The sequence below is a fragment of the Haliotis rubra genome, unplaced genomic scaffold (genome assembly GCF_003918875.1).
Source record: "Haliotis rubra isolate DU_JTF1 unplaced genomic scaffold, ASM391887v1 Scf291, whole genome shotgun sequence".
NCBI classification, from domain to species: domain Eukaryota; kingdom Metazoa; phylum Mollusca; class Gastropoda; order Lepetellida; family Haliotidae; genus Haliotis; species Haliotis rubra.
The window spans coordinates 388,257-401,155 of NW_025766959.1; the positions used below are offsets into that span (position 1 = coordinate 388,257).

General features: G+C 40.3%; 1 protein-coding gene across 1 annotated transcript in view; it reads right to left on the minus strand.

The window, feature by feature from the left end:
• Positions 1 to 5,899: 5,899 nt before the first annotated feature.
• Positions 5,900 to 12,899, minus strand: part of LOC124281966 — a 52,866-nt gene continuing 45,866 nt past the window's right edge. Inside the window, 3 exon segments of the mRNA XM_046717970.1 lie at positions 5,900 to 7,656; positions 8,740 to 8,959; positions 8,962 to 8,984. Coding sequence (XP_046573926.1) covers positions 7,592 to 7,656; positions 8,740 to 8,959; positions 8,962 to 8,984 — 308 coding nt within the window. The 3' untranslated portion in view covers positions 5,900 to 7,591.

The following is a 12,899-nucleotide window of genomic DNA, read 5'->3' on the forward strand; positions in this document are numbered from 1 at the left end:
CTTTATTTATTCTCAGACTTCCCCCCACAGCGCTATTCAAAGCTGGTGATGAAAACTGGAAAATATTAAAGGAACACTTGAATTTTCCTGTGTTCCTCTATTTGTTTCTCTCAGTATATAAGCAAACCAGAAGATGCTAACAGGTTACAGATGCTGGTGTTTCTGTGGGTACAAAGCTCATCCAATGGTTGTTCATCATCTGTGGCACATAACTGTTCCTGCCCCAACATTTCTACTCCGACCAATAAGCCTGATACCACAGTTGTACTGGAGCTGCTAGTCCCTCAACACTTGGGTTTCAGTGAAAGGTTTCTAAATGCAGACTGTTCACAATGGCATTGACAAGCTTTCTGTATTACTCAAGTATTGAGTCTGATCATAGACAGGTGTGACTACTTTACTGAGATCAAAAGGCACATTTATGAGTACAATAGGGTTACGTTTCGGCTCATTCTTCTTGTACACACAGGGGCAGTGGGATAGCCTATTGGTTAAAGCGTTCACTCATCACGCCAAAGACTCGGGTTCGATTCCCCACATAGGTACAATATGTGAAGCCCATTTCTGGTGTTTCCCACCGTGATATTGCTGGAATATTGCTAAAAGCGGCATAAAACCATATTCACTCACTCACTTTGTACACACAGGATTTTCTCCTTCCGAGTCTCTGTCGAATAGGTGCCTCAGGCGATCATCTGACAACATTGCACGCATAGAATCATGATCCATTCAACTATAAAATGCGTCAAAATTCTTATTGAATCAAAATATATTCAGTTTCTAATCATAAAATTTCTTACATATTGGATGCACTTTCTTCTTCTGTTAGCATTGTTTTATTTTGTTGACAAAAGTGGAATCAGAAATTGTTATGTGCATAAATTTGTAATCAGATATATCTGTACATTCATAACTTGTAATTATTTTCCCCTTTACTGTGATATAACTACCTGTACATAGCCCACATTCCATGTCTGACAGAAGTTCCCCACGTAATATCAGGATTCTATTAGGCCTTGTACATTACAATAATGGCAACATGCATGCACATTATTTATGTTTTCAGTACAGCAAAGCATATTGTTACAAGTCAGAAATGCTGGCTGTATGTCAGCCTCTTGACAAGTTAAAAAATATATAGATATTTTCTTTTTTAATTTTATTTTATTTTATTTTTATTTATTTATTTTTTTATATATTTTTGGGGGGGGGGGTAGAGAGGAGTGACATGATTGTTGCAGTTTATCAAATATAGGTTTCAGGTGACAATATAAGGCTCAGGATTCTTCTGAAGATGAGGATGAGGATACAAATGGCTTCATTGAAGTCATCTTGAAATGTTTACTTGCTCAAAGTGTCATTGTCACTGATGTATAACACTAGGTGTGGTAGTCTATGTGTAGGAGTTGTAGACCAGTCACTGATGTATAACACTAGGTGTGGTCGTCTATGTGTAGGAGTTGTAGACCAGTCACTGATGTATAACACTAGGTGTGGTCGTCTATGTGTAGGAGTTGTAGACCAGTCACTGATGTATAACACTAGGTGTAATTAGATCTATGTGTAGGAGTTGTAGACCAGTCACTGATGTATAACACTAGGTGTGGTGATCTATGTGTAGGAGTTGTAGACCAGTCACTGATGTATAACACTAGGTGTGTGTAGACCGTCTATGTGTAGGAGTTGTAGACCAGTCACTGATGTATAACACTAGGTGTGGTCGTCTATGTGTAGGAGTTGTAGACCAGTCACTGATGTATAACACTAGGTGTGGTCGTCTATGTGTAGGAGTTGTAGACCAGTCACTGATGTATAACACTAGGTGTGGTCGTCTATGTGTAGGAGTTGTAGACCAGTCACTGATGTATAACACTAGGTGTGGTAGATCTAGGTGTAGGAGTTGTAGACCAGTCACTGATGTATAACACTAGGTGTGGTAGTCTATGTGTAGGAGTTGTAGACCAGTCACTGATGTATAACACTAGGTGTGGTCGTCTATGTGTAGGAGTTGTAGACCAGTTTGTGACACCACTTAATGGGAACAGGAACAGTTAGCAAACACTGACAATAGCAATTGCTAACAATCCTCAATAGAAGCAAGACCTAAACAACAATAGCAACAGCAAATAGATTACAAACTTTTGCAATATCAAAACCTAACAAACATTAACATTATCAATAGCTAAACATTATCAATAGCTAAACAGCCTTAAAGGCCCATTGTCAAACATTTTGGACAAAATTTTGGCCTATATTATATATATTGGGGCATATGCACTCACTTTAGCTTCCTATCGATGCAATAAAAGACTTATTAACCCTTATGACTTGCCTGAAATTGATAATTAAAACTTCGAGGCAAACAGCTTCCAAAAGAAAACACCTGCCATATATGGAATGTAAACAATTGTTCCGTACATAGAAAACTGCCGCACGCGGTGTTGTCGGTGTTTGTCAAACTGGTTTCAATCACAAGTTGTGTGTAGGATATTCGTAAAGAGGGTTCCAAGGGACTAACATAACTCTATGGGGTTTGCTTGAAATAATAATTGGCCAGTAAAGGCCGCAAGAGTCATTGTAATGCAGCGTTGCATTAATTCATTCGAACATTTTAATTTGATATTGTAATTTAATATGTAATTGTATCTGGAATAAATTATATGGTAGCTTTCCTGAGGGCTGATAGTATTATTGAGAGAATGCATTATTTGTTTTCAAAAGAAGTGTGGTGTGATATTGTGCCTTTAAAAGAAGCAACAGCTAAGCAACAATAGCTGCAGCAAATAAATATTCACAGTTGTAATAGCTTACAAACATTCGCAATATCAAAACCTAACAAACATTAACATTACCAATATCTAACAAACATGAGCAATATCAGTATCAAACAAACATTAACAATTTCACTAGCTAACAGAAATTAATATCAATTCCTAACAAACATTAATTATCTCAGTAGCTAACAAACCATAGCAATCGCTTTTAACAATAGCAAGTACTCCTTTGGAAGGGGTGATGGGAGAGGTTTGCAATAACAATTGTTCAAGTGGAAGGTTTACACTGGATGTTTTCAAGAACAGCATCCGGAGTGAAGAATGCTGGATTCTTGTCAAATGCTACCCAGTACCAGTTCTTGGAAATCTTTTTCTTGTAGTTTATTCCTTAATATTCTTTTAGAAATGTGTACCTTATTTAGTGTTTTTATGGGAAATTCATACTGTTTGAAGAAAGATATATTGAGCATTGTTCTCTTGTATTTCCATAGGAAGTTAATTGGAACTGTTTCGTACATGAAATCAACTCTTGCAGTTCCATGCAATCTTGGTGATTTTACTCACATTTGTATTATGTAATTTGAATATTGAAAGAATGTACATAGTAATAATAATATGCTTAAATCTCCTTAACAATATGCTATGGTCAGTCTGGTCAGAAAGTATTTCCACTGAAAATTGTGTAATGATATCCTGTGTGGTTTTACCAGATACTTCAGTGGTTTGGTTTCATCTCCTATGCTCATATCATACTTTGTGGATGTATTTCGGTATAGTTTGCCAGGATTAAATTAGAAGATAAAGCTACTGGTTTCAATTTTGCGGTCATTTATGGTTGATTTAAGACCGCTAAATGTAATTTAAAAACTGAATGTGTGTACTGATATGTATTCATGTTAACATGGAGAGTGTTATACAAAACTATTATGTGTTCAAAGACCTGAGTGAAGTTTATGCAATCTGATGAGTGATGTGTAGTTTCTGCCTAGGGACTATTTTATCAACAAAGAAACAAATTTACTTTCAGTACTTATATCTTTCTAAAATTTAATTGCCATATACCTTGTATTCGGTACAAGGTAGCCAGTTAGGAAAAAATATGAAATGTGCCTGAGTTTGTGAGAAAGTACATTTGTTTTGTTCAGTGACAAACTGGAACCAAGAAGTCGTCGTTTTACTTCCCTTGAAGTTGCTGCTGCCGCGTCTGTGAAGCATATAGTGCAACCTGGACCTTGTACTTGCTGCCCTATGGGAAATGGGAAACAGTGCTAAACATGATCTATGAGGTTGCAGGTTGAATTCAGCCACTTCTAACCAGGCATAACTCAACATGAGATGCATATTAAAATGTTGTTTATACAATCCAAGCAGGTCTTACCATTTGAATTGAAAAATACTCAACTTGGTAGTAACTCTGACAGTTTTACTTTGAGATGACAGGAACCCTGCAGCTGGTTTATTTATTGTTATTAGTGGTCCATTCATATGCTTTTCACAGCTTTGCCGTATCAATGGAATCTGTTTCTGAGGATAGTCAAAACTGGGTATTCTTTTGATCTTATGTTTTATATTATAAATCAAAGCCTTGTCCGAGGAGTGGGGCGTATGTCCAACTTGTTGCAATTCTAGACAAATGTACATTCACGATGTACTAATATGTCCCGCCACAAGTCGGACCTAAAGTTCTTCCAGAGAGGATAAGCTTGGGTCTGAGAATTAGTGTTCAAATCGTGATTGTAGAGTCATGTTTACGTCTATTGCTTGGTGTAGGGAACATTTGGAACTTTTGATAGGTACAAGCTTTGTGAACTCAAACTTACTAGTGATCAGTAATATAGAATGTCACTCGTCCAGCCAGAAAGGAGAATGTGGAACTCAATGTATTCCTTTCCAGAGCAACTTGTAATGCATGATTCTAGTGAGGTCAGGCTATAGTCAGTGACACCTGGATGATTGTGTTTCTATATGCCCCATGACATAGGTCGGTGCTCGTCATATCAACCACTGGTTTGACGGGATATAGTTACAATAATGTAGAGCGCAACGTTTTTTCAGATGACAAACTCTGCGCCTTATCATTAACCCCACCTATCCTAAGTTGGTCACCTTGGTTACATCGCATTCTAGAATTATGGGGGTATTGTTGGAGGTCCTCATTGTCATGTCAGGTCATCATCATCATCATCATCATCATCATCATCATCATCATACTACCTAGTGCTCCTCATATGTCTGTATTCAGGAACGTTTGTATATTTCAATCAGGTCACGGCTCCACTGATTTCTGATGAAAGGAATAAACTGTTTATTGACTTCATTGTGGTGTCTTTGTTTGGAGGTCGGACACATGATTACTTTCTAAAATGGATTTTGGAAAGGATATAAACAGTGAAATGATACAGGTGCACATGTGACTTCTGAGAGTTGTACAGACTTCGCGTGATTGAAGACATATCTGATCACAGCGAGACTTCCGGGTTAGACAGGGCCCATAGCAGCCTCTGCAGGTCGTAGGAGGTGAGTAAGTGGATTGGGTGGCCAGGCTCGGTGAATTGAATGCTTGCTCGTCATCGTACCCCTACGGTGTGGATAGATGTATATTATACCTATCACCAGATTGTCTGATTCACGCGGATTACCAATATTTGCAATCCGCCTTCCTATAGCTGGACTTTGCATTGGAACCATATTAAATAGCAAGAGAAAATTCTCAATCGAATTCGGCAAAAGATGGAAAAGTCAGGCCACGTTTCTTTTCAACATTCAGTTATTCCAAATATTTAATGTTCAATTAAATTCGACCGCAAATACTGCTGTTTACAGTCGCAGTACCATACACTTGATTCGTGACGTCCTATATTATTGTGTCCGTTGTTTACGCCGCACCTAGGAATATTCAGCATTATGAACGCGGTCTGTAATGAATCAGGTCAGGCCCAGCAATTCCAGTAATTAATATCATGAACATCGATCTATTCGTATAAGATGAAAAGCATGAAGTGAGTCAACAAGCCTGACTACCAAATCCCGTTAGTCGCCGCTAAGACAATTGCTGAAGACCGAATCTACCCCTGATCTATGCGGATCAGATATAATTGTGACATTGTAAAAGGATGACAATAGCACTTTATAAAGCAAGTTTATTCTGTATAAATGATATAAATACTATATTCATTAATAAATATACTACAGATTTACAGCAAGGACTGAGCCCGTGGCTTCAGTGAATGTCACTACCATTGTACTATACGACTCGTGTGTTAAAGACAGCTACTGACTTGAGGGACATATCAAGTGATCTATATTCAAAATTCTGTTTTCTACTGTTATAGAAACTTCCTGACGACCCAACGTCAGTGTATATGAAACCTGTTGATATGCCAAACGTTTATGAACCTCGTATAGAGTTCCATAGCGTAAAAATAATCACACATACATGAAAATCAATTTGTAACTATACAATCCACGACTTTTATTCACCAAAAGTCGCAAAAATATTTTTCAACATCAGTTATTCACAAATGCATCTTAATATATCAGTTGCATTGTATATAGTGCACTTTGAAAACACCACCTAATCACACACAAACTTCTATATACATTCTGTAATACTGATTCGGCATGGGGTCCCCTTCGGCTCTGTAAAAAGAGGGACTGTGCCCGACCCCTACTTAACGCGGGTTACTACAACACAAACTACAACACAGGGGGAACCTCGAGTCTTCGCCGACCGGTTGACCTCTGCTCCGAGTTGGCACCCAAAGTGTGGACGCAAAGAAAGAACCTCGAACTGGTTTCGAAATGACGAAAAGTCCACATGCACAACTACCGGTACACTGAGACGACAGTGTTCCATGATGTTAAAGATATATCTGCAAGTCTTGAAAAGTTCTTTTCTTTGCAAAATAGGAAGAAGCAGCATCTAGCAATGTCCCTCGAAGTCAAGAACCCTGCATCTATGTACACCTATTTCATACTATACAACACATATATACACTACTGGAAAACAAACAACTTGAAACAAGCACCGCCAGACTATATATTTCCATATATATCCAAGATTCTTTTTAAAAAGAATATCTTACCCTGCATTTATACACAAACGAATGAAATCTTATTTGATTACGGCGAGACATAAAGGAAAGAAAAAGGTGACATACTTATTAAAATTGGGAAACAAATCACCTCTGTAATGGATCTGCTTGTTACCCAACCATTCTGTGGCAACAGTTATATGATTATATTTGATTAGGTCTTTGTGGCCATCCACAGTGGGTTTTTTATTATTCTGACTGGATCTCAGTGGCATCTTAGATAATTATAAAACATAAGATTAATGCCAATTATATCGATTCGGAATTCACACGGAAATAAACAATATATGGAAATATAGAAGATATGGTGCTGAACATGGCTCCATGTGTATGTTGAACAGCATGGAGTCAGCAGTTGAGTACGCAATGGACGGACACGGAAATAACAAGTGGTAACACTATTTTGGCAGTTATCTGTGACATCAGGACGGAATATATGACTTGGTGGTAGGTACAAACACATTCACATACATACACACGCTCAGCTGCATAACACGCACGTAGCTTCACGTGAGCTGCTCATGAACCACGTGATTCCAGCACAAATCCTCGACAGATGTTGTCATGAGGTTGTAAATGTAAAGACTGGATATTTTTCTTTTATAATAACATGATTTGTGTAAAAAGGACATCCCATAATTTCAGCTTCTAATTTATGCGGTTTATCGTGATGATTGTTGAAGCGCCAGTAAAATCATGTATTCAGCTTCATGGTGTAGTTTCCTATGTTCTTGGGGCGTTGCCGACGCCTAGCACCGTCTTGAAGGATCCAATTCCATACCTGCCATCTGCAATAGACAAATATCAGTGCAAGGGTATGGTTGATGAAATAGTATATTTCTGACGTTATAATTGCAGTTGTTGATCACTTACATAACGAGATATCGACTCCCACATATCATTGTCGTACTGCTTGGCGAAATTGAGGATTGTATGGTTACAATGTCCGCGCTAGCTGGTTGTTTACCAGGACTCAACCCCTAGTTTCCTGTTCGATTACTGGTAAGCAGCTGTGACAAGGAAATCCGACTGCGGACAATGGCGGGAAGGAAAACAGACTCGGTCCCTCTTGCTGCATGGACACTCAGTCTCGAACCATCGAATACATGGTACAGTGCACTACGTTTGTAATGAACACCCTTATAACGAACTGACGGATATAACGAACTGGGTGTTATTTTTTACTGACCACTTTTTGTATATTTTAGCCGAACAGTGTATATCGAACTAGGGTTATAACGAACTAAAATTAATGGTCCCTTGGAGTTCGTCATAACCGTAGTTGGCTGTATTTTGGAACAGGCAAACTGACAGATGTTTAAAATATTGAACATGTCTATGAATGATTGCATTAGATAAGGGTACACTGAGACATCAGCATTTGCAAACCTTACACACTGGAAACTGACACTAATATAGTCAACTGTACCGAAAAACACCGCTGAGTAAAGTTGCCTCCCTTACATGTGCCAGGAACATATCGTGGATTAGATTCCCAGATTCAAAAGAATTATGCTTCTAGGTTTCTGTTGTCTAATGTTTTTGTTTGTTTGACGCCACAGCAATATTGAAGTAAAATGGCGGCGGTCTGAAAATAATCGAGTCTGAATCAGACAATCCGGTGATCAAAGGCATGACCGGCGATCAGACGAAACGCATGCACCAAGTCTGCGAGCTTGACCACCGAGTCGCATCAAGTACGCACGGGCTGCTGGAGCCTAACCCGGATGTTCACCGGTGTCTGTGGCCACTACTAAACCATGTTCGCGGGTTTTACCACAGCACTAACCATCTAATTTGCCCTTGGAGCTTTCCTCCCATGTTGAGCTAAACAGTGTTAAACTCAACTGACTCACTAACTCTATACTTACATGAAGTAGGCTTGGGCTTCTCCACCAGCCAGTACCTGAATCCATCCTTGGCCCTATCGTGGTACGAGTTCCGTAATGTAATGTCAGGAAGAGTTGTTCTGGGCCTCAGTTTGTCGTAGCTCCCTGGCAGGTTGCCCTGAAGACTCCCTTGGATGTGGTCGTCAAATGACTGGTCGGCCAGGCGACTCTTACCTCCAGTACACCAGCTGAAGCCGGCCCTGGACTCATCCATGACGTCATTACATCTGCGGATATGTGAGAACATGTGAGATCTATGATAATATGTGATTTCCTGGCACGCTGGTGTGATTTCTAAATAACAGTGGCAGGGCATCACATATTCTCGTGTTCAGTAATTGCACGTGACACCCAAGACGTCTCTACGTGATAAGAAACACTAATTAGATTTCTCATAGACTCCCTGTTACAAGTTAAATACTGGGATTCATCACCTTTGTCTGGGAGTATCTGCCTCCGATGATAGGTATATGTACAACATTTAGCGACACACTATACGGTTAATTATTTACGGCTTCCTTGTTCAAACACGAGTGATGAATGGTCCTACTCAGTGCTAAAGATGATGTTTTGTGTAGGAAGCAGGTTTGTACAACACTCTTCGCTTCAAAACCCTGAGGGGGCGGTGGGGTCACAGGCAATCGTGTCTTTGCAAAGACACGAGGGCCTGTGGGTGGGGTAGGCTAGTGGTTAAAGCGTTCGCTCGCCACGCCGAATACCCGGGGTTCGATTGCCCGACATGGGTGCACTGTGTGAAATCCATTTCTAGTGTCTCCCGCCGTGATATTGCTTGAATATTGATAAAAGTGGCGTAAAACACAACTCACTCACTCACTCACCCACTCACTCACTCACTCAAAACTAGTGACGTCATCGTCTGATCATAATGATTATGACCTATGACCCGAATCTGGAAACAAAGTTTAGTCCCTATCTCACAGCTATCCTATCCGGCTGATTTCCTACTGTACTTGATGCCGATGAATCGGCACGGTCGAGCTTTCGAGGAATTAGAATGGCAGTGTAACGGATACAGTGATGAAATCACGATCGATTAGTAAACCTAGATTGTGACGTTGCTCAGACAGGTATGTTAAGGTAACAGAAGCAGCGCTTCCTTGTCCAGGATCGCGTGTAAGTTACCTCGGACACTCATCAATAACGTTCAACAGAATGAGGAAATGTGTAAATACTTCACCCGGATAAAACAGTGATTTCCACAAACACAGGCGTTGTCCTTGACCTTATGCAGTCACCACTGATGGTGTGATTATGTCCAATCAGGTGCTACTACCTCAATCAAGTAAAGGCCCATGTTTACTACCTCAATCAAGTAAGGGTTTACGTCTGTCCATTCAGGTGCTACTACCTCAATCAAAGTAAGGGTTTATGTCTGTCCATTCAGGTGCTACTACCTCAATCAAGTAAGGGTTTACGTCTGTCCATTCAGGTGCTACTACCTCAATCAAGTAAGGGTTTACGTCTGTCCATTCAGGTGCTACTTACCTCAATCTGTCCATCCATTCAGGTGCTACTACCTCAATCAAGTAAGGGTTTACGTCTGTCCATTCAGGTGCTACTACCTCAATCAAGTAAGGGTTTACGTCTGTCCATTCAGGTGCTACTACCTCAATCAAGTAAGGGTTTATGTCTGTCCATTCAGGTGCTACTACCTCAATCAAGTAAGGGTTTATGTCTGTCCATTCAGGTGCTACTACCTCAATCAAGTAAGGGTCATGTCTGTCCATTCAGGTGCTACTACCTCAATCAAGTAAGGGTTTACGTCTGTCCATTCAGGTGCTACTACCTCAATCAAGTAAGGGTTTATGTCTGTCCATTCAGGTGCTACTACCTCAATCAAGTAAGGGTTTATGTCTGTCCATTCAGGTGCTACTACCTCAATCAAGTAAGGGTTTATGTCTGTCCATTCAGGTGCTACTACCTCAATCAAGTAAGGGTTTATGTCTGTCCATTCAGGTGCTACTACCTCAATCAAGTAAGGGTTTACGTCTGTCCATTCAGGTGCTACTACCTCAATCAAGTAAGGGTTTATGTCTGTCCATTCAGGTGCTACTACCTCAATCAAGTAAGGGTTTACGTCTGTCCATTCAGGTGCTACTACCTCAATCAAGTAAGGGTTTATGTCTGTCCATTCAGGTGCTACTACCTCAATCAAGTAAGGGTTTACGTCTGTCCATTCAGGTGCTACTACCTCAATCAAGTAAGGGTTTATGTCTGTCCATTCAGGTGCTACTACCTCAATCAAGTAAGGGTTTACGTCTGTCCATTCAGGTGCTACTACCTCAATCAAGTAAGGGTTTATGTCTGTCCATTCAGGTGCTACTACCTCAATCAAGTAAGGGTTTATGTCTGTCCATTCAGGTGCTACTACCTCAATCAAGTAAGGGTTTATGTCTGTCCATTCAGGTGCTACTACCTCAATCAAGTAAGGGTTTATGTCTGTCCATTCAGGTGCTACTACCTCAATCAAGTAAGGGTTTATGTCTGTCCATTCAGGTGCTACTACCTCAATCAAGTAAGGGTTTATGTCTGTCCATTCAGGTGCTACTACCTCAATCAAGTAAGGGTTTATGTCTGTCCATTCAGGTGCTACTACCTCAATCAAGTAAGGGTTTATGTCTGTCCATTCAGGTGCTACTACCTCAATCAAGTAAGGGTTTATGTCTGTCCATTCAGGTGCTACTACCTCAATCAAGTAAGGGTTTACGTCTGTCCATTCAGGTGCTACTACCTCAATCAAGTAAGGGTTTATGTCTGTCCATTCAGGTGCTACTACCTCAATCAAGTAAGGGTTTACGTCTGTCCATTCAGGTGCTACTACCTCAATCAAGTAAGGGTTTATGTCTGTCCATTCAGGTGCTACTACCTCAATCAAGTAAGGGTTTATGTCTGTCCATTCAGGTGCTACTACCTCAATCAAGTAAGGGTTTATGTCTGTCCATTCAGGTGCTACTACCTCAATCAAGTAAGGGTTTATGTCTGTCCATTCAGGTGCTACTACCTCAATCAAGTAAGGGTTTATGTCTGTCCATTCAGGTGCTACTACCTCAATCAAGTAAGGGTTTATGTCTGTCCATTCAGGTGCTACTACCTCAATCAAGTAAGGGTTTATGTCTGTCCATTCAGGTGCTACTACCTCAATCAAGTAAGGGTTTATGTCTGTCCATTCAGGTGCTACTACCTCAATCAAGTAAGGGTTTATGTCTGTCCATTCAGGTGCTACTACCTCAATCAAGTAAGGGTTTACGTCTGTCCATTCAGGTGCTACTACATCAATCAAGTAAGGGTTTATGTCTGTCCATTCAGGTGCTACTACCTCAATCAAGTAAGGGTTTATGTCTGTCCATTCAGGTGCTACTACCTCAATCAAGTAAGGGTTTATGTCTGTCCATTCAGGTGCTACTACCTCAATCAAGTAAGGGTTTATGTCTGTCCATTCAGGTGCTACTACCTCAATCAAGTAAGGGTTTACGTCTGTCCATTCAGGTGCTACTACCTCAATCAAGTAAGGGTTTATGTCTGTCCATTCAGGTGCTACTACCTCAATCAAGTAAGGGTTTATGTCTGTCCATTCAGGTGCTACTACCTCAATCAAGTAAGGGTTTATGTCTGTCCATTCAGGTGCTACTACCTCAATCAAGTAAGGGTTTATGTCTGTCCATTCAGGTGCTACTACCTCAATCAAGTAAGGGTTTATGTCTGTCCATTCAGGTGCTACTACCTCAATCAAGTAAGGGTTTACGTCTGTCCATTCAGGTGCTACTACCTCAATCAAGTAAGGGTTTATGTCTGTCCATTCAGGTGCTACTACCTCAATCAAGTAAGGGTTTACGTCTGTCCATTCAGGTGCTACTACCTCAATCAAGTAAGGGTTTATGTCTGTCCATTCAGGTGCTACTACCTCAATCAAGTAAGGGTTTATGTCTGTCCATTCAGGTGCTACTACCTCAATCAAGTAAGGGTTTATGTCTGTCCATTCAGGTGCTACTACCTCAATCAAGTAAGGGTTTACGTCTGTCCATTCAGGTGCTACTACCTCAATCAAGTAAGGGTTTATGTCTGTCCATTCAGGTGCTACTACCTCAATCAAGTAAGGGTTTATGTCTGTCCATTCAGGTGCT